Source organism: Peromyscus maniculatus, chromosome 5 (assembly GCF_049852395.1).
Source record: "Peromyscus maniculatus bairdii isolate BWxNUB_F1_BW_parent chromosome 5, HU_Pman_BW_mat_3.1, whole genome shotgun sequence".
NCBI classification, from domain to species: domain Eukaryota; kingdom Metazoa; phylum Chordata; class Mammalia; order Rodentia; family Cricetidae; genus Peromyscus; species Peromyscus maniculatus.
Window position 1 is genome coordinate 79045682 of NC_134856.1, and position 21980 is coordinate 79067661.

Genomic DNA, 21980 nt, shown 5'->3' on the forward strand with positions numbered 1-21980 from the left:
AACACCCTTGTGTCTCATGTATGTTGTGTTTTGCTTTTAGTTTTCTCTGGGCCTCCGATTTGCTGTTCCTCGTCTCGAGAAAACAAATACAAGCATTAACTTCGATCTCCAAATCAGAAGGTTGGACTTCGACATGCTTACTTTGTTGACAATCATGAATGAAGAGATGCACAGTGACATATATGCCTTGTTGCCAAGCACCTGCACATTAAATGTTTTCCTAGAAGTAGAATCTAGATCTCACCACCCCATTCTTCTTACCATTCTCAATCATTTCAGCTTTTTTTTTTCTTTTGCATTTTGAAGGAGATTAAGGTCAGGGTGTAAAATAGTCAGATTTTATCTTGAGCAGCTCCCCACCCCTGTTGATTCACCTCCACTTTTCCTCCTTCTGGACACAGAACTCTTGTACTATACTGTACAGGACAGTACTATACTGTACTACATAGAGTTAGGCACTAAACCTAACCTTACTCTGTACTCAGCAGGCAGTCAGATAATTCCTGGGGGAAACATGGGGAAAAAACAGATCTTGCAAGTAAAGTCTTGCCATCTCCTAAATGTTCAAGAAGGACTCGGACTCTGGATGGTGTGAGTGGCAGTTCCGTGACAGGTCAACATGACCTAACACTGTGCGGGGACCAGGCCCTTCTCTAGAAACTCTGAGCTATGCAGACAGCTGCCTACCTGTCTTGTAGATGACCTGTCCATGGATCTGGCCACAACCTTGCCCTTTCATTGTCTATTCTGTTTACTCCTTTGTGGCCAGAAATATTTCATGAGCAGGAAGATCTACAGAGAAATGAAGTAGGCAAGTCGGGGCTTCCCAGATTCAAACTTCAGCCCATTGTAATGGAATCAATTGAATGGTTCTAGACTCATATTGAAAGAAAAGGAAATGGGATGGAATGGATGTGATACGATATAATTAATATATAATACAGAATAATTGTCCTGTACATGAAACATTCTTCATTGAGGAATATAGACCTAACAAGATGCCCTGCCAAATGGACTATTTCTTTTTTGCAGTCAAGCATTTTAAAAGCTTTAAAAACACTGATATCAATGGCACATGGATACTTTTTATTGTTTACACTTTGCCTAGCATGTGGAATCCATTGCTGTAGTCAGGCAAGTGGCTGTAAAGTTGGTGTCTATTACTTGGTTGTCAAATACTATGTAATTTACCTTAATATAAGACAAAGGGATATTAGAGTATGACGAATTTTATAATTGCTCTGTGTGGTAGAATACTTTCTTAATAGCCGCATCAGCTAAAGGTTTGAGAAAAATCTTAGGATAAGAATATAATGGATTAAATCTAAATGTGGTACCCACTCCATCTCCCCACCCCCACCCAAAGCTTTGATCCAGCTTTCTGGGGATAGGAAGTCTTCGAAATGGCCCAGAGCCTCCCTTCTTACCTTAATTAGCTTCTTGACTGTAATTAGCTTAATTAGCTTCTCACCTTCTTGAATGTGTAAGTCTTTTTCTGGTAAATTTTAGGACTTTAAAATTTTACCTGCATTAGTGATGAGATGAAAACAGAATTGATTCTCCTGCAATAATTCATTTTATCTAAAGGTTATTAAGCCAGTTCTTCACACCCACCAAAACATATATTTCCCCAAAGGTTCACATGGCCCCAAATTCTTTCATATTTAAAATCCTGTGACTGCATAGTACCAAATTTTAAACCTTAAAGTGAAGGCACTGACATCACCTTAGACAGAAACTGAGGCTTCTGTTTCTCCCCATCATCGTTGATGTCATTGGTCCTTCATGGGTATAAAGCCTGTGTTACAGGCATAAAGCCATTTCTCACTTGGGGAAAGATACTGCTCTTATAAAAATGAATTCATTGATAAAGGGTTGAATATGGTAGAATCAGAAATGATGACATGGTTAACATTCACCTTCTCCTAAAAACAAGTCATAATCATATTCCATTTCTGCTCAAGGCAATTGTAACATTCTTTTGAAAATTATAAAAATGCAGAAAATCTGGGATATGCATCAGGGATCAAATTCCCATCATATTTGGGAAATAAAAAAATTTGAGGACACCTTCGTAACAAATACTAAAGTATTTGAAGGTGTTGATCTGTATGCTTTGCTGGCTAACTCCAAAGATAGAAGGATTCACAGAGGTAGCATTGCATTCAAGTTAAATAAATTAACAAGAAATAAATTAATCCAATGCTCCACAGTCTGTACTGTGTTATCATTTATTGATTACCATGGTCCACAATGAGCACCCTTTTGTACATGTTAAAGTCAGAAGGTAAGTTGGCTTTGTACATTAATCCACTTAAAGTATTTCCTAGTACCAAAATTGACATGAAATGGTCTCTCAAAGCCCTGTCTCTGTACAGGGGACTTGCTCTCCTCCCTGGACATAGTTCCACATACACACATGTCTTTGTGAGCATCCTTGAAGTTGCTTTCTCAGTAATGGTTAAATGGCATTTGTAATGTCTTCACTGGCATTCCAAAGGCCAGAAAATATAGAAGGAATATTATGAAACAGGAGACAATAGAAAATGGCATTGAACTAATAAAGAGAAAAACAACGTCCCTTTTATGTGACATAGGCTATAGTCATTCCTTCTATGGAGCTAGGGGGATGGTATAAATAGCCCAGGATCCCTGGCGGTGATGGATTGCTTGTTTGTATGTAGCTATGGTATTAGGGAGGGAAGTTTCCTTCCAGGAAAGATGTCAAGGAAGCATCTGAGTTATATATCAAGCCAGATCCTTCCTTACTGGAAACCTTGTCAGCATCACCACAATACAAAGCAAGTGTTCCACCCTGGCATACTGTGAAGGAGAAATGCTTATTAAACAATCAGGGACTGAGCTACATCAGCCATTGCTCTTGCTGAATCTCAAAGGAGATGGCCAGGGGAGATGGCTCAACAGATAATGATACCTGTTGCCAAGCCTGATGACCAAGTTTGGTTTCCCAGGACCCACTTGGTTTTAAAGAAGAGAACCAACTCCTAGAGTTGTTCTCTGACTTCCATTCCCATGCTGTGGCACACACATACATATAAATGAATAAATAAATAAATGTAATTTAAAAATCAAAATATCCTCTCACAGCCTCAAGTTAAACTCAAGTTCAAAGACAATTTTCAGTAATTGAATTTTTGTATGCTTTCTTTTAAATGGGGGGAAGCACTTCTCCCCAGATGTGGCAATAGTGAAATTAGTGGTTGGAGATGAGCCTTTCACTTTGAGGTAGAAGTCCCTGTAGATTCCTTCACAAGCTTAGCAGGGTTAAGTCCCCTTCAGGGAATGAGCCTGACATCAGCCAGTTTATGTCTTTACCAGTGTTTGCAGTTTAAGTTGCCTTATCAATAAATACCACCGGCCAGGACTTCTCAAAGGCATTTTGGAAATAAGCCTGTCTTCACCGGTTGGAAGCAGAATTTTATCCACTCCTTTCCCAAGCCATCGCTGGGAATGCACCAGAACACCAATGCAAATCTACCCCGTTGCCATCTTCACAGTGAGAGCGAAGCTTGCCCACTGAGTCTAAGCGGTACTCATGAGGACCACCGGGCAGGATTTCTCTTCTTACAAACCTGGCTCTAGCCGCCACCTGAAGTGATAGTTCCATCTCTGACTCCGATGAAAGCACAGAAGGGCATGAAGTGTGGGTAGAGCTGCATCCAAGGACCAGACACTGCATGAGCCTCTTGGGAGTTCTATTTAATTTTTCTTAGAAGCCCTGACTGCTTACCATGTATTCTTTTTACAAAGTTCAATTTCCTAATTGATAATTAATTAGCTTTGCTTGAGGGAAAAACAGCAAACTTAAATTTTTCTGCCACATTCAAAGAGGAATTATGAAACTCATCCCCTCTTAAGACTCTTGAAGCATTTCCCAAGCATCCATGTGCTCTGAACTGCATGCTTATGCAATACGCAGCTTTCTTGTGCCTCTCTGTGCCGTAACTGGGCTTTTAATCCCCCTTGATCCTTGCCATGGGCAGCCTATGAATATGAAATGACTGTAAATACTTATTCTACATATTAATATTAACATATGTTAACTTAAGAAATAAACCATAAGGAAGATAAAATTGCTGACAAAACAATGTATGGTGTGGCATGTTATACAGCCAAACCCAAAAGCTTTCTCGGTTATGTGCTGCTCTGGATCGTTTATGCCAGGTCTCCACTTTATTAGCATGGAAAATCTGGGGTTGACTGAGCTGTCATTTCCTATCTGAATGGCACTGAGCATGATGTGTAGGGAAGTGAAAGAATTTGTCTGAGGGAGAAGCAGGAACACAAACGCAGTTCAGTGCCCCTTTGGTTTATTCTAACTAAAAAGTATTAGCTTTTTTTGCCATCTCCATTGTGCTTCCAAATGAGGCATCGCCCCAGGGACAGCTGATTGGTTTCTATAGATCCCCAAAGCTCATAGCATCTCCCTGGACAAATGGTTATGATTTTGTAGAATAAATACCATTGTTTTTCCAAGTGATAAAGTTGGAAATGTGGTTTGCTCTTGTGATGTACAGAATGTTTCTCACAATGGTCAGAAAGTATACTGAAATTGTGTTGTCGCTGTGTTTTAGCTCCAACAAGGACAATCCAGACAGCAATTTTGTGAGTCTGCAAATCAACATCACTGCTGTTGCTCAAGTGGAAATAAGAGGGTAAGTGGTAAACCATTAAGTTTAGCTTTTGTATGTAAAGAATTAAAATGAAGTACTAGACAAAACTACATGCAAGATTCATGTGACTGGCTTTCATCCTTCCTACTCAGCATTAGACCATCAGCAAAATAAACCCTGTATAATAATTAAGTCTAAGGATGGCAAAACAAGAGGTCACTTAATTACCCAGACCAAGACTTTTGTAACCAAACTAAAAATACCACTAATGAGAAACTAAATAGATAGATGTATGATTGTCTAAAAGAAAATCCTCACCCTTACTGTAATTACTTTAACATGGCAGCCATTTAACCTTGCCTCATCTCATCGTGAGAATAATAAACTGCTAGCTTAGATGTGAGGGTCAATGGCTTTGCGTTCTGCATCCTGTTCTTTCCATCTATCCCATTCTTTGAAGAAGGGGCCAATAAGGGAAGAGAGAAGGAGGAAGGTCAAGAGAAGTCTTTGAATGACTCCCAGCTGGGAAGCCATGCTTGGCAGAGAGGGAAATTGGACTATAGAAGTTCTTTTCTTATACATAGGTAGATGTTATTGATTTTGTTACTAGAATTCTGCTTTCTTCTGATCAATAACATATTAAAAGTCTCAATGGTATTTTAAACCCAATTATCCTCAGGCTCCAGATCCTGCCTGCCTTCCTTTCCCACAGGTCTTAACTGGTGCTCACTCCTCCAGGCTGACAACTGTGGATCTCTGCATGTAAAGACATTTCACTTTGCTGATCCCCTCAATGTACAAGTCAGGGGGCTATGACCGCACAGCTAGAAAACACTGAAAGCTAAAATATAACTACAGTCAATATGTCTCAGAGCTCATCCCCCAAAATGGTGATGGTACCCTCCTATGAGACAGTCTTTTGAACCTTGTTCTATGACCTTATTAATACATGCTACTGTAGGGGTTTTTTTTTTTTTAGTTCACATAAATGCTTGTGAGACTTGCCATTTGAAGCACCTATGCTTGTAATTCATCAGCTTATTTGATACAAGATTCCTTCTCCATATCCCCAATTTTTAGGACTTTCCATGCACATCTTCTGGTAGTGTGGAAGAATTTTAGCAAGAAGTATGTTAAGAAGTGGGATTTCAAGGTCAGATAGAGTGTGGAAGTCACTTTACTGACTGACACCAAATTATTTTAAAATTATTTTGACCAAATCCCACTCCCAGAAGAACTGGGTGAAAGCTTCCAGCCACTATATAATCAACTAACTCTCAGGGTGGGTGAGAAGTAGTGTGTGGCGGAAGACCTAGCTTGTAGTTCCCTCATTCCTAAGGGAAACTGAGATACTTTTTATACTTTTGTAATTTCGTTCTTCCTATCAAGGCAAACTCATGTTCACGTTTGTACTAAATATGAAACAACAATAATTGACTTTTTTTTCTTACTAACAGAGATTTTTAAACACTTATCTTGCAGGAAGTGCTGTGGAGCTCTGATTAGGGTTGGCGGGACTCAGTTCTCTCCTCATATGTGGGATCAAACTCAGGTCATTAGGCGCTTTCAACCACTAGCTGCCCCATAGGAATTCACTTGTGACCACAAATGTGGGCATTAGGCTGTCAGTCAGTCATCCTGTACACATCTTTCCATAGCTGACTGGAAATCCAGTTTGTTTCTAAAGTCAGGTTTGAGATATAAATTACATGTTGTAAAATCCACACTTTGGAGAGCCCTGTTTGTAAAGTTAGAATACCAGGAGACCATGGAAAATAATGATTGCTTTGGGATCCTTGGTAGCCAGCCCTTCCCCCACTACCATACCCTAGCATCTTGATCTATTTTTTTGTCACTGTTTCCAGAATGTCACAGAGTGAACTCATTCAGAACAAACATGGCTTCTGATTAGCATAAAGAATTTGAAAAACAGCCATGTGCTTGCATATATATCAGTACTCTCTTTCATGTTATTGCTGAGAATATGCCATTGTATGGCCACCCAATGAATGATTCATTCCCCATTTGGTGACCATATAGGTTGTCTCCATTTTGTACCAATTAAGAATAAAGCTGCTATGAGTATTCACATACAAGTCTTTGTTGGGACATTTGTTTCCACAAATGGAGCTACTGAGTTGTATGGTAACTGCATGTTTTAAGACTTTGCCCAATTGCCTTACAGTAGGGCTGAAGGGCTGAGCCATGTCCTTTGTGTATCCCCATGAGCAATGCAAGAGAGTCCCATGTTTCCCATCTCTGCCAGCATGTGAGACACACACACACACACACACACACACACACACACATTCTAGTATAATAAATGTGGTTTTTAGAGTCCATTTGCTTAATGACTAGTTATACTGCAGATGTCTTCCAGTGTCGTTGGCCACTAGTCTCTCCTCTTCTCATGAAGTACTTACTTCAATATTTCATCCGTTCATTCATTATGGAATTGTTTGTCTTGTTACTGAGTTGTTAAAAAACCCCTCACATGTCCTGGGTAGGAAATACTTGTCATACATCTGGCCTTGAAATAATTTCTCCCCGTGTGAGGTATGTGGCTCTATGTTTTCTTAGCAATGTTGTTTAAAGAATGAAAATCTATTAACAGATTTTGTTATGGTTTGTGTCCTCGCTGGGTCATAGTTATCTCTCTGAAGTCACACCAAGCGGTGTCCTTTCCTTTCTCCAATGTTAAGCTTTATGTTTAGGTTTTCAGTTTCTTTTCAGTCAACCTTTGTGACTGGTGTGAGTGAGGGAAGGCCTGAGGTGCATTTTGCTCATGAATATCTGTTTCTTCTTGGCCTTTTTGTTGAAAAGCCCACCATTTCACCCCTTCATTACAGCGGCACTTTTTCAACAAATCATTTGTTCAAATGTAAGGTTCTAGTCCCCGATGTTTTGCTCTGGCATATAGCAGGCGTGGTAAGTTTTGGAATGGAGGAACACATCCTCATGTCTTGGCAAGCTTGTAAGTGGCAGTAACATTTTGTTGATTTCCTAAAATTTTTTTATTACATATTCATGTTGCCTGTGAACAAAAATAGTTTTCCCTCTTACTTTCCAAACTGGATATCCATAAATTTAGCCAACTACAAAGTTAAGGATCCCCCAAAAGAACAGTGCTCTAACTTTTTGTTGTTGTTGTTGTTGTGTTGTTTTGTTTTTAATTGTCAACTTCTCACCTGGGGAGAGGAGCCTCTACTGAAGAATTGTCACAATCAGGTTGGCTTGTGGCTATGTCTGTGACTGGTTGATTGATTGATGTGGGAGGGCCCAGCCTCCCTAGACCTAGATGTCAACACCATCCCTAGACAGGTATCCTGGGCTGTATAAGAAATACAGCTTAGCAGAACCCTGAGCTGGCCACTGAAAGCACTCCATCATGGTTTCTGTTTCATTTTCTTCTTGAGTTCCTGCCCTGACTTCCCTCAGTGATAGACTGGTACCTGAAACTGTAGGCTGAAATCGATCCCTTCCTTCCCAAAGTTGTTTTTGGTCAGAATGTTTTATCATAGCAATAGGGAGCAAATTAAAACAAGCGCCGGTATTTCTACCAGCTGCTTACAGATCCCATCCAAAGCTCCCAGTCTCACAGCAATAGGTTACTGTTGGGGACAAATCAGATTAAGGTCATCAAAGGAAGACTGATATAAAAGAGGAGCCAGACAAGTGCCAAAAACTGGCTTCTCTTTTTCCTTGTCTGGAGAGTATGAACTCTTACTTCACAGTACTGATGTGTAGCAACATGCAGGGAATACCACTGGCCATACCCTCAGGGGCAGAGTTTCATTAGTCCTTTGTAAAGAGGCATTATTGATTAATTGCCTGCTCACCCAAGTGATTTCCATCTCCAAGCTGACTGAGATGTTATGACCAAAGCTCCCATATAAATTGCACTGTTGATCTTTCTGGTTTGGACAACCTCACAGTAGTTTTTCTTGTTGGAATATCTAGTGTGTCCCAAAGCCTCAGACATACCTTTGTCACTTCTAGCAGCCATATGATAGCTTAGAAATTACCCTACAGAAAATACGTGCAAAGGCCAGACCTCTTCTTGGACTTCTTGAATGCCCTTCTTTTGTTTTTCTTCTCCTGTAGCAAAGACTAGGCTCCCTAGTTCACAACTGAATAGATGTGGAACAAGGAGACAGCTTTGCTCTATTCTCACTCATACAGCCATTCAGTGCTTCGGGTTTAGTCTGACAATAACTTTACAGTTTTCATAGATGACTTTTACCAAGTTCTAGCTGGTACCAAGTTTTGCATTTTTTTTTTTCTGGAGAACTGCTAGAAAGAATACATACTCAGTTCTGTCCAGTGCTTTGCCTGTGCCTATGAAGATGATTAAATGGTCCTGTCTCCCTCTCCATGGGTCCATGAAAACTGTGAACTGGTTAATTTTTGTTTTGGAAGTTTAAACACAGCTTGCTTTCTGGAGAAAGCTAGAACTGTGCTAGTGACTTTTACATTTATGCTCATGAGAAGTATTGATCTGTAATTTTCTTACAATATCATTTTCTTTTTTGAGTGTCAAGGGATACTAGATTCATTGGATGTATTGGAAGCACTCTTCCGACATCCAAGTGTTCCTCGCTATGGAGCATCTCTCCAGCCTCAGCACCAGAACATGCATTTTTCATGCCTGTGGGGTTTATCCAGACTCTTCTGCCTCTACAACCCCACCCTTCAGAAGGCAGAGTATGCCTTCTGGAATGTGTGCCTGAGTGTCATCCTCTGTCCCAGCCCCTTGTCTTCTCTTGCCTCCCTCCTGCTGAGAGCATATTCTCCAGTTTGGGTTTCTTATTCTTGGCTCCCACTTCGAATCCTCTGCTCCACCAGGGCAGGAAGTCCTGATTTGGGGGCAGGGGGCTGGCTAGCTCTCCTGCCCCTCTCTTGACTCAGACTTCTTGCTACTGTGCCTCTTCAGGCCAGGGCCATCTTCCTCCATCACCGCCTTGTTCTGAGGAACACAGAGGAAAACTCTACCATCATCTGGCCACACTTCTCTTTCTGCTTCTCTTCCTTTTTGTCTTTTTTGCTGTTTTGTTTTTCCCTAATGGGATCTCTCTCTCCTTGTCCTCCCTATCTCTATCTCTGTCTGTCTGTCTCTCTGTGTGTGTCTGTCGATCTGTCTATCTGTCTGTCTTTCTCTCTCTCTCTGACTCTCTGACTCTGTCTCTTTGTTTCTCTCCTAGTTCTATCTAGAAATTCTACCTTTGGAGTTTTTTCTTTTAAAAATATTAGCACTATATATTTTCTTTAAAAATGACTTTATCAGAATCCACTCCTGGCGCATGAGCAGGCTTTTTGAAGCCTACTACCTATGGTGGGACACCCCGCACAACCTTGAGGCAGGGAGGAGAGGCTTGGACCTGCCTCTACTGAATGTACCAGACTCTGCTGACTCCCTGTGGGAAGCCTTACCTTCTTGTAGGAGGGAGGGAGTTGAAAGAGGAAGCCAGAGGGGGAGGAGGAAAGAAGAGGGGGGACCTGTGATTGGTATGGAAAATGAATAAAAAAAATTCTTAATTAAAAAAAAAACATTAAAATATACAATGACTTTATCGCGAGCCAGGGAGCTGGCTCAGTCAGTAAAGTGTTTGCAGGGCAAGCGTGACGACATAAGATCCAGCACCCACTCTGAGAGGCCAAGCCCGCGTGGTGTGCATCACGGCAATCTTAGCACTGCCGAGGGAGAGAGAGGAGGCTCGCTGGAGCTTGCTGGCTAGTTTGTCTTTTCCAATCAGTGAGCTCCAGTTTCAGTCAGAGACCCATATCACAAACCATGCTGGAGAATGATAGACGAAGACACCTACTGTTACCACTGGGATCCACATACATATACACACATAGGAACACATACACAAGCCTACACCACTCATTCACACACATGCACAAACACACATACATAGTCATACCCACATGCACACACACACCACACACACATATATACTCATGCACACATGCCTGCACACACACACACACACAGATGTACACACAAGCTTGAAAAAAGAATGACTTTAGCAACATCCTAAACTGTTGCTGTGCTGGGTTTCCTCAGAAAGCCAGTTCTAAATGTTTTTTTTTTATTTGCTTTGTGATTCTCTGATTCATCTGACTCAAGTACCGTATACTTGAAGTACAGTGATGTGGAGTGAGGAGCTAGTGTTGTTTTATTTTTGTTGAGTTTTAGTTTTATTCCCTTGTCTCTTTCTCAAAGGAAAGAGCCGCTGTTTTAAAAGCTAAGAGAAGAAAATATACATTAATTTTTCCTGTCTTCTGTGTTTTCAAAATTGCCACTAGTGTTCACAAATGAACTCTTGTCTCATCCCTGTGCTTGTCTCAGAGCTCTGTCTTTTTCTTTTTTAATTTGGGTTGGGTTGGGTGTGTTTGTTTTGGTTTTTCACAGTGCTAGGATTGAACCTAGAGCCTTGGCCATGCTGAGTAATGCTCTACCATTTCTTCTGAGGCAGAATTCACTAAGTTTCCAAGGTGGGACTTGAACTCACTCACTCACCCTGTAACCTTTGAACTTTCAGTCCTGCTTCTCACTCTCTGGAGTAGATAGAATTACAGGCCTGTGAGTACCTGGGATTACAGATCTGTGCCACCAAATACCCTGTAGTTTATTTTAGTTTTGTTAACCAAAAATTATAGAACCCAAGCCAGGCATAGTGGTGCATACTTTGATCTCAGCACTTGGGAGGTAAAGGAAGATAGACCTCTGAGTTTGAGGCCAGCCTGATCTACAGAGCAAGTTCCTGGACAGCCAGGGCTACACAGAGAAACCCTGTCTCATAAAACCAATAATAATAATAATAATAATAATAATAATAATAATAATAATACCATATATGAGCTGTTTTGTAATTCTAAATTTAAATTATTTTGTAAATAAATTGGGGAATTTTTTCATATTCAAATGTGTAAGTGATTCCAAGGCAGTTGGAGGGCTCCTATTGCCTTCATTCTCACACATTCATCTTATGGGATTAATGTTTTTACATGTATTTCTGCCATCAGTTACATTGAAAAGGGAAATTTCTGTTCTGTTGGCAGCAATCCAAACAACTAAATAAAACTGGACTTCTCATGTGGATGCAGTTGTTTTAATTGCTACATTAATGTCCAACAATTGACCACAATTTATTCTCTGACAATGTAAAAGTCCTTTTTGGCCATATCACATAGCAAAACTGTCCTCTGGTTATGCTTTTAAAACATTGGTTTCGATGTTTAATTCTTCAAGGAACAAATAGTTGCCATGTTGAACATCTTCCATGTTCAGCCTTTAGGAAAATCTAATTTTTTGGTCAATGGTGTTTATTCTAAGCTACTTTATCATGCACTATGTTAAGCCCAATTTTATTTGTTGTTGTTTTTATAGTTTAAAAATAATGTTAAGTAGAGTTTTTTTGAGTGGGTAAACGTACTTAGAACTATTCCGTCTGACTCAATACATGGCATCAACATTGTCTTTGAGCCAATTGGCATGCAATTCATTAGGACAAAGGGTTGATTTAATGCAGATCTCCATTAAGTAAGCTTAGCCTTCAGTGGCAACACTATATATATTGGGTTCATGAAGAATTACCAAAATACACAGCCTTTTAAAAATAATCCAGTGGGATAAACTGTATCAAGAGAGGAAGCAGGGCCCAAAGATGGTGCAGCAAGTAATGCACTTGCTGCTGAGCCCAAGGACCCAATTGTTATCCCCAGAATCAACACCAAAATAGTAGAAGAAAGTATTGACTCATACAAGACGTCCTCTGACCTCCACAGGTATACTATGGCAAACACACACACACACACACACACACACACACACACACACACACACACACACACACGAAAATAAGTAAATAATAAAAGAAAGAAAATTTAAAAAGAGAAAAACGATGAATAACCAAAGCCTATGAAGGATATTGCCCATAGCAGGTAGGGTCAACATTGTTCAAAACAATAAATGATGTTCTTTGTTATTTGGAATTAATAGAAATTGGAGATAAGTCCTATTATATTTATTTTTGAGACAGGGTTTCTCTGTGTAGCTTTGGAGCCTTTTCTGGATCTCACTCTGTAGCCCAGGCTGGCCTCAAATTTACAGAGATCCACCTGCCTCTGCCTCCCCAGTGCTGGGATTATAGGCGTGTGCCACCACCGCCCAGCAAGTCCTATTATTTTTTAAAAAGAGTTCACATCACATTATCAATCCTTAGTTTTTAAGTTCCTGACAGCAAACTTCAACTTATCGAAACTATTGTTCTTTATCCTAGAAAAAAAAATGTTATTCCCAGAAAATAAAAACTTAAGTTTACACAGAAACTTCTGTATAAATGTTTATAGAAATTTATTTGTGATAGTCCCAAACTGTAAACAACCAAATGGTTTCCAGTCAATGATAAACAAACCACACCATAGACCATTATTCAACAATAAAGAGAAATGAGCCTTCAATTGATGGAACAGTCTAGAAGAGAAGAAATGTTTGAGTTGCTAGAGGCTGCAGTAATTACTGAATATTCCTAAAGCAGCATTTGAGACCCATGTAAGGATTTGTTCTGTTAAAATTAATTTTACCTCAAAATTGAAGGATTCTTTCAAAGGTATTTTTCCCAATCAAATTCTAGAAAGCGGTGTCTTTTAGCATTCTCCTTGGGAGCTGGGAAGTAGCTCAGGGTAAATTGCTTGCTGTGCAAGAATGAGGACCTGCGTTTGGATCCTCCGAATCTGTGGAAAAGGCTGCGTGCGTGCGTGTGGCTGTGCAAACCCCTGCAACCCCAACGCAGAACTGCAGAGATTGGTGGATTCCAGGGTCTTGCTGCTGGGCCAGCCCAACATAGCCAAAACAGCGAACGCAGTTCAGTGAGCTGTCTTGTCTCAAATATAAGGTGGAGAAGTAATCGAGGAGGACATCTCAGCATCAAGCTCTGGCCTCCACTTCCTCCAAGAGAGGGAAGTACATATGAACACATGTGCAAACATGAACACACACACACCACACACACATCAAGTTTGTTGGTGTGTACACTGGAAATGTCAAATGAATTTCATGCTTAGATGATACACCTAGCTCTGCCTCTCTTGTCCCATGAGCTGTCTGTAAGACAGCTCGAGGCTTTGGTCATTCTTGATCCTAGCTGGCCCTGAGTCTGGCTCTGCTCCCTGCAGGAACAGGAGGCAAAGGAATCTACAAAGAAGGAATGTATACAGAGTGGCCACTGTTCTAGGCAGACATCTTTAGCCAGAAACTGTATTTCTTTCTAACTAGATATTGAATACATCTCACAGGAGCCTAGAAGTATTTACACACACACACACACACACACACACACACACACACACACACACACACACACACCATTTCTTACTCTGGGTTAAGGCAGAGATTATATAACCTCTATGCCTAGAGACATATACACATACTTATAAAGAATAGGTAGCAGGCTTTGTAAATGTACATGTGTGTATTCAACTGTTCATGTCCATTCAAGAATGCTCTCTCCTCTGCTCCCTAGTGTCTAAGATATACAAGACTGTAAAACAGTGACTGTTCTATAGACCAGTAAATAAGAATGTGCAATGCTTGAGTCTTCACTATTACTCAGTAATTTCCCCAAGACTTACTATCAATATCTTACTTACCATGTATCAGACATATCCTCAGATAACTGGAAAGCACTTTGCTTTCTTTGTAACCAGTGTAAGTACATATCAATATGCAAGGAAGACATCCTTAGCAGGCCCTCATCAGTAATCAACCTAATATTCCATATTCCAGAGTGTCTCACCCTCCGCAGATTGTCCTGCCCATCCACAACTGGGAACCACAAGAGGAGCCCCACAAAGAGGAGGAAGTCGGTCCTTTGGTGGAGCATATTTACGAGGTAGCTATTTCTTTTTTAATTATTATTTAATTAATGTATGTGTTTGGGTTTGTGTGTGTGTGTGTGTGTGTGTGTGTGTGTACAGCATGTGTGCCTGGTGCTTGTGGAAGCTAGAAGGTGGCATCTGATCCTCTGGAACTGGAGTTACAGATGGTTGTGAACTGCCTTGTGGGTGTTGAGAATGGAACTTCGGTCCACTGGAAGAGTAGCCAATGCTCTTAACTGCTGAGCCATCTATTCAGCCCAAGATAGTTATTTCTTATATTAAATTTTTTGAGGTTTTATTTATGTACTCTTTACTAATAAGAACTTCATAGAACCTCAGGTTCAAGTCCAAGGTCCAAACTTTGTAACTTGTGCTATTATGGCTATAATGGCTGGTGGGAATCAGAGTAACTGTAGCCTCATAGAAGGAGTTTGGTAATGTTCCTTCCGTTTCTATTATGTGGAACAATTTGAAGAGTATTGGTATTAATTATTCTTTGAAAACCTGGTAGAATGCTGCGTTGAAACCAACTGGTCCTGAGCTTTTTTTTTTTTTTTTTTTTTGAGACTTTTAATGACTGTTTCTATTTACTTAGGAGTTATTGGTCTATTTAAATTGTTATCTGGTCTTGATTTAACTTTGGTATATGATACCTATCCAGAAAATTGTCTTTTAGATTTTCTAATTTGTGGAGTACAAGTTTTTGAACTGTGACCTGATGATTCTCTGGATTTCCTCATTGTCTGTTGTTATGTCTCCCTTTTCATTTCTGATTTTGTTAATTTGATGCTCTCTCTCTCTCTCTGCCTTTTGGTTAGTCTGGATAAGGGCTTGTCTATCTTATTGGTTTTCTCAAAGACCAACCTTACTGAATAACTGTAGACAGACACTCAGTCCTCAGTGGTAAGATCTGTTACCTGGCTTAAAACATTTTATCTTATTAAATCACCTTTTAAAAATATTTTTATTTGTTCTCTACTCAATATTTGAACAGCCTATGCTTCAAAAAACCACCTCGCTCCTTTGATTGTATTTCTTCTCACATTTTCAGATACCCTTGAATTTACCTATATATAAACTAAATGTTATCAACTATAAAGTACTATTAAAATACTCGATGAATTAGTCATTATTGTGACAAAAGATAGATATAACTTATGAGGCAATAACATGATAGAATCATTTTACTTTTTTATTTGCGTAACTGAAACTGAAAATGAATAATTTATTCTGAGATCTGAATACCCCATGGATTAGTCAACTGTCTTCCAAGGCAACAGCATCCCACAGGAAGAGCCCAATGTTCTTTTACCACACAAAGTCTTAAACTGCTAAAAGTGGGATCACCTATTAACATGTTGCCTAAAACATTTAAATTTAATGAAAAAAATAAACGTATAACAGAGGCTTAATTTAGTAGTTATCTGGGGTTTTCTTTAAAGTTAATGCCATCAGCCATCTAGTAATTGATTTTTAGGGGACCCAGGATGGAATTTCAGAAAAATAAAGCTCCAATCAGCTTTCTGGTTGAGATCCCTTTTTCCTTCATTCTCTGTCCCTTCATGCCACTGAACCAATTGTTCTGAATATGACTTCCTGTTTTTAATTGAAAATAGATTTGAATGCAGTATATTCTGATTATGGTTTCCCCTCCTCCCAGATCCTCCCCACTTCCCCACATACTCAAATCCATACACTTTCTTTTTCTCTCTCTCTCATTAGGATACAAACAGGCATTTAAATAATAATAATAATAATAATAATAATAATAATAATAATAAATAAAATCAGATAAAATAAAAACAAATGGAACAAATAAGAGCCAAAGAAAAAGCTCAAGAAACACACATAGACACAGAGACATATCATTTGCACATGCAGAAAGTCCATAAAAACATGAAACTGGAAACCGTAACATATACATATATATGCAAAGGACCTGTAAGTGGGGGCATCCCTGACAAAGCATTATGAGACAAAGAACCTCAAAACGCCATTGAGTTCATTATGTGTTGCCCTTCTACTGCTGGGCATGAGACCTGGCCTTAAGAGTGCTTTGTATACCCAATGAGACTCCATTGGAGAAAACTCATTTTTCATTTGCAAGTGATTATCAATTGGAGGTAGCTTCAGGGTTAAGGATGGGAGCTTATGTCTACTTCCTCTCTCAGTGCTGGGGTCCCACCTGGTAAAGACCCATGGAGGGACTGTGCATGCTGCCACAGTCTCTCTGAGTTCATGTGTGTGTCAATCCTGCTGTGTTTGGAAGCTCTTGTTTCCTTGGTGTTCTCCACCACCTCTGGCTCTTATCATCTTTTCCCCTCCTCTTCTGCAGTGTCCCCTGATCCTGGGGGGGGGGGAGCACTGATGAGGGGAAACATTCCATTTAGGATTGAGTGTTCCAAGGTCTCTCTCTCTCTACATATTATCCAAGTGTGGGTCTCTGTATTAGTTCCTGTCTGCTGCAGGGAGAAGCTTCTCGGATGATGGATGAGTAAGACACTGATCTCTGGGTACAGCATAATGTCTTTAGGAGTCATTTTATTTCTGAATATGACTTTCATCTCAAGTGACAAGAATGTATTAGTTACTTTTCCATTGCTGTTATAAAATACACTAACAACAGTGACCTAAGGGAAGAGGGTCTGTTTTGGCTTATAGTTCCAGAGGAATACAGTCCGTCATGGCAGGAAAGAGGTAGCATCATAGCATCAGGCAGGGAGGACACAGTGGGCAGGAACAGAAGGCCTGCTAGTCACATTGCATCTGCACTCAGGAATCAGAGAGAAATGCATGCTTATAGGCGTACTCAGCCCACCTCCTTCATTTATACAGCCCAGGGGGAATAGTCCCACCTACAATTAAAAAGGAGCCTTCCCACATCAACGCAAGATCAAGATAATCTCCCATGGGCCCATGTCTCAGGTGATCCTAGCTTCTGTCAAGCTGACAGTTGACACTAACCATTACAAAGGGCTATGAAGGGCTTCTCCCCGGTTAACAATGAAGATGTTCCCAAATGTGAGCTCTTCATCTATGGAGAAGTGATAACTCCTGAGTAGCACTGCCATAAAAATTTCCTTCAACTGTATATTCAGAAGCCCTGGCCTGAACTTAAGCTCTTCTGATAATAAAAGGACAGCCTGTCCTAACATAACTCAGGTCAAGAATTTCACAGGGAAAATAGCAAGGTGTCGAATCATTTATTAAACTGTGTGAGCCAATTGCCTCTTAAGAATGCTAAAACTTTAGCCGGGCGGTGGTGGCGCACGCCTTTAATCCCAGCACTTGGGAGGCAGAGGCAGGCGGATCTCTGTGAGTTCGAGGCCAGCCTGGGCTACCAAGTGAGTTCCAGGAAAGGCACAAAGCTACACAGAGAAACCTTGTCTCGAAAAACCAAAAAAAAAAAAAAAAAAAAAAAAAAAAAAGAATGCTAAAACTTCAAAGTTTGGAAAAATGTTCAGATTCAATCATTTATGTGCAGCCCTGAATCTAGGGTTAGCATAAATATCATAAAAGTAATCACCAGGATGCCCCTCCCCAAAAAAACCCACCAAATATTTCTTACACACTAATCTTGTCTCATAATATGCTATGTTGGTAGATGCCATACTCCTTTAGTGATGTGAATTAAGCAGGCCATCAAAATAGGCAAAAACAAAAACCACATTGCTTTGTAGATTCTGGTGATAATTATCAGAACTGAGCGGGGACAAAGATCTCTACAAATTTTGAAGAGAATGTGTAAACTCATAATTCCTTCCAATGTGCTCAGTGTCTGGGGGGATATGGTCTGCGTCCTCTGAGTAGAATTCGTGTGTTTAAAACGTTCGTCTTCATGAGATGTGCCCTTCCTTTCTCTGGGGTTGCCTAATGACAACACACCAGGACCTCAGCTTTGGAACAGTCCCTGGCAGAGAATTGTAGGGATCACAGACCAGCTTTGGTGCTTGATGGATGGCTATTTTCCCAGAGGGGGAAAGCGAGTGCATCACATGTGGTTGCAATTGACAAATCAGTAGTCAGGCAGGAGGAGGCCAATTCCAAATGTAAAGAAAGGATGACTACACTGTGGAAGCCTATAATTAAAACTGCATTTCTAGGGCTGCCGTTACATTTACAGAAATGCAAGGTAAGCATGGCAGTGATCGCACACAGTGAGTACAGATGGAGCCTCTTTAATCTGAAAACAATGGAATGTACTATGAAGTCCAGTTGTTTTGATGCCTGCTCCAAGCAGAAAATACCACACCTAACCTCATGAGACAGGTCATAGTCAAAAACACAAGCACGTTAAAAAGCATTTGTAATGGGCTGGGCAGTTGGCTCAGTGGGTAAAGCCCTTGCCATGCAGGTGTGGCAACCTGCTTGTCATCCAAGTGTGTAGTAAGCCCAGGCAGGAAACCCCTGGAGCCAGCTAAATAGCTACACCAGCCCCATAGCAGTGAGCTCTGAGTTCAAGTAAGAGACACTGTCTCAATACATAAGGTGGAAAGCAATCCAGGGGGACAGCAGCTGATGTCAGCCTCTACCTCCAGAAGGCACCTGCACATGCACAAACACACTTCAAATAAATAAATACAAATATCTAAAAGGTTGCCATCAAGCTATGTATAATAAGGTATGTCTGAAACATCCGTGAATCTTGTAAGTACAGTAGGGTCCCATCCCTGAGATTTTACATGGTGTACGTGCAGTATTCTGAGGTTTAAAATACTTCTGGCCCCAAGCATTTCTGATATGAATTGCTCCATCTGGTCTTTGGGAAACTCATTCTCAAAGCTTGGCAGAGTCTTCCCTGAATATCTCCACACTGTGATTTCAGAATTCCCCCTGCCTGGGTGCATTTTATGTTCTATTTCCTACTGCCGTAGTCAAAGCCAATAACATGTACTTTTCAAAACAGACACATAACAGACAAAGTTGGGCTACGTTTCTTAATGTGCCACCTTCTTGCAGCTGCATAATATTGGACCCAGCACCATCAGTGACACCGTTCTTGAAGTGGGCTGGCCATTCTCTGCACGGGATGAGTTTCTCCTCTACATTTTTCATCTTCAAACTCTGGGACCTCTACGATGTCAAACAAATCCTGAGATCAACCCACAGGATATAAAGGTAAGTGTGGTCTAGCCAGTGGCTCACTTTAAGTTGCTTCCGTGATCACTGAGCAGACTTTTTCTCTTGATTTTAAAGGGTGTAACCTAGTGTAAAGTCTCGACCTGAGCAAGTGTTGACTATTCATAGCAACCTGTTGACTACTGAGCCTTTTTCGATGATCACCTTCTATAGACAGTTTGATCAATAGCACAACCAAGCCAAAATCTTAATTAGGTATGTCACATTTAGGAGAGTTAGCACAAAATGTAACTTTTGAAAGTCTTCTTGGTATATTGCCCAAAGACATGCGGATCTTTGCCAAAATGGGCGCTCACAGCTGTTGTCAATAGCAAGTGATAAAATGTGAGAATTTGCCAAAGGCTGTCTCAATGCCCTGAGAACCCCTGGACTGGAATGTTCAGGGCTTCCGGGGTAGTGAAAGCTTGCAGAGAAGCCCAAAGCAGTGCCGTGCAGACTTTAAATGCTCCTGGGGGTCTAGGAAAAAGTAATGGCCAGTGCAGGACCTGGGGAGTCTATGGCACTACAGGGTCAGGGAGGGATCTTGGGTCTATTAGAATGCAGAGTCAGGGTGGGATCTAAGGAGTCTATTAGAAGCAGGATCAGAAAGGGTTCTTGGAGGTGGTCTATTAGAAGGCAGAGTCTAAGTAAAGCCTGGGGGGTCTAGAGAAAGTATAATAGGGCCTGACCTAAAGGTCTGTAAGTAGGCTGGGTCAGAGCAGAGCCTGAGTATTTATTAAAATGTAGATTCTGGAAGGAGCCTGGCAGTCTATTGAGAGCAGGTTCTGGGATGGGCCCAAGCTTCTCCCTCTCTACCTGTTTCCACCGTCTGTGAAACAGAAGCAGCTGCTTTGCGGACCACTTGTTCCTTAACAACAAGTCCAAATGTCCCACGGCAGATCCCGTCCAGATAAAGGTCCAAATTTGGCTTAGGTTCCTTCTGGGAAGTAAAGAAATGAAGTAATATCAGCCCTTGAAAATGTCACATTTGCATGAAAACAAAAACAAAACATTGTGTATCGGATGTTGTCCTCAGAAGACAGCCTCTCTCAAGAACATTCTCCTAGTAGTTACAAGGGCTCAGTGTCTCTGGTGCAAGGACAGACTTCCTAAACCACAGACTGAGCCATCCAGGACCAAGCCACAGACTCAGGGTCACTGCCACTCTGAATGGCTTCCTTTTTCACCCCCAAATGTTCAGTATGTAGAGACAAGAGGATTAACAGGAGGTTCAACAGGAAAGGACGTAAGGGGTGATAAGCCACTGTGCTCTTTATGGAGCGATTAACAAAGTCATTGTGTGACATGAAATTATTTTAAATACTTCCCGGAAGTCTTGTCTCACTTCCTCTTTCTTTCCCTTTCATTGAGAAAAAATTTTGCCTTTAGAGACAGCAGCTTACTAAAGAATAATGTCTCCTAAAGTTAGCGGATACTGTTTAGTAACTCAGCTCTTCGCACACTGTGCCCTGTATTTAACATATCTCCCACAGTCTTGAATCACGTGCTCCAGCAGAAGGCTCCTAACTCTCTCAGAGTGCAATGTTTGGCTTATGTCTGACAGTGTTTATATATGTTTGTATATATTATGTAACTTGCTTAATGTGCACTCTGCTGGCTGTAAGGGTTTTTTTTCTTCTGAGGCAATTTAACAATCATGTTCAGTGACAAGGACAGTCCTGACAGATAACGTGCATTAAATGTTGACAGATCTGTGCGAACTGAGTGGTAGTGAATGCTGAGCACCTGGCACTCTGCTTCCCACTTACTCTTCAGCTGCGAATAGACTTACATTAAAAATCTGCCCAAGGCTAGGAAATTCCTCTAATGCAACTTAATTATGTTTCTTTAAGGAAAAAAAAAAAACCTCTCAATCTGTGAAAACTGAATATAAGATTTTTATGAGAATATGAAGCAACAGCTTTTAAAAATAGTTTAATTAGAACAATGTATGAATTCCTGAGATATGGCATAGTCGAATTGTCATTACTTTCAGGTTCTTAACATATTGTATGAAGATTTACTTTATGTATATGAGTGCTTTGTCTGCATATATGTATGTGTATCACATGCATGTTGGGTGCCTCTGGAGGTCAGAAAAGGGCATTGGGTCCCTTGGAACTCGAGCTGGCAGTGTTCTTAACCCCTAAGCCATTTTCCCAGCCTCCTTAATATACTTTAACAGCGCTTAATATGTTCCCAGAGAAATTTCAAAAAAGCCTCTTATTAATAAATAGACATCAAAGTGATAATCTTTATTTTTTATTATCAGTGGCACTAATAATTGAGAGTACCTGAATATTATTTTCTCTTAAGATATTAAGTAGATTAGTGACACTGCTATTA

General features: G+C 40.5%; 1 protein-coding gene across 2 annotated transcripts in view; it reads left to right on the top strand.

The window, feature by feature from the left end:
- Itga8 (integrin subunit alpha 8) overlaps positions 1-21980 on the top strand; it is a 176845-nt gene that overhangs the window by 117707 nt on the left and 37158 nt on the right. For both annotated transcript variants that reach the window (XR_013051452.1, XM_006985924.4), the window contains 4 exons: positions 41-120; positions 4596-4676; positions 14425-14530; positions 19476-19634. Coding sequence is in view for 1 of the 2 variants with exons in the window: in XM_006985924.4 (XP_006985986.2) it covers positions 41-120; positions 4596-4676; positions 14425-14530; positions 19476-19634 (426 nt within the window). In the remaining variant the exon portion in view is untranslated. The remainder of the gene's footprint in view (positions 1-40; positions 121-4595; positions 4677-14424; positions 14531-19475; positions 19635-21980) is intronic.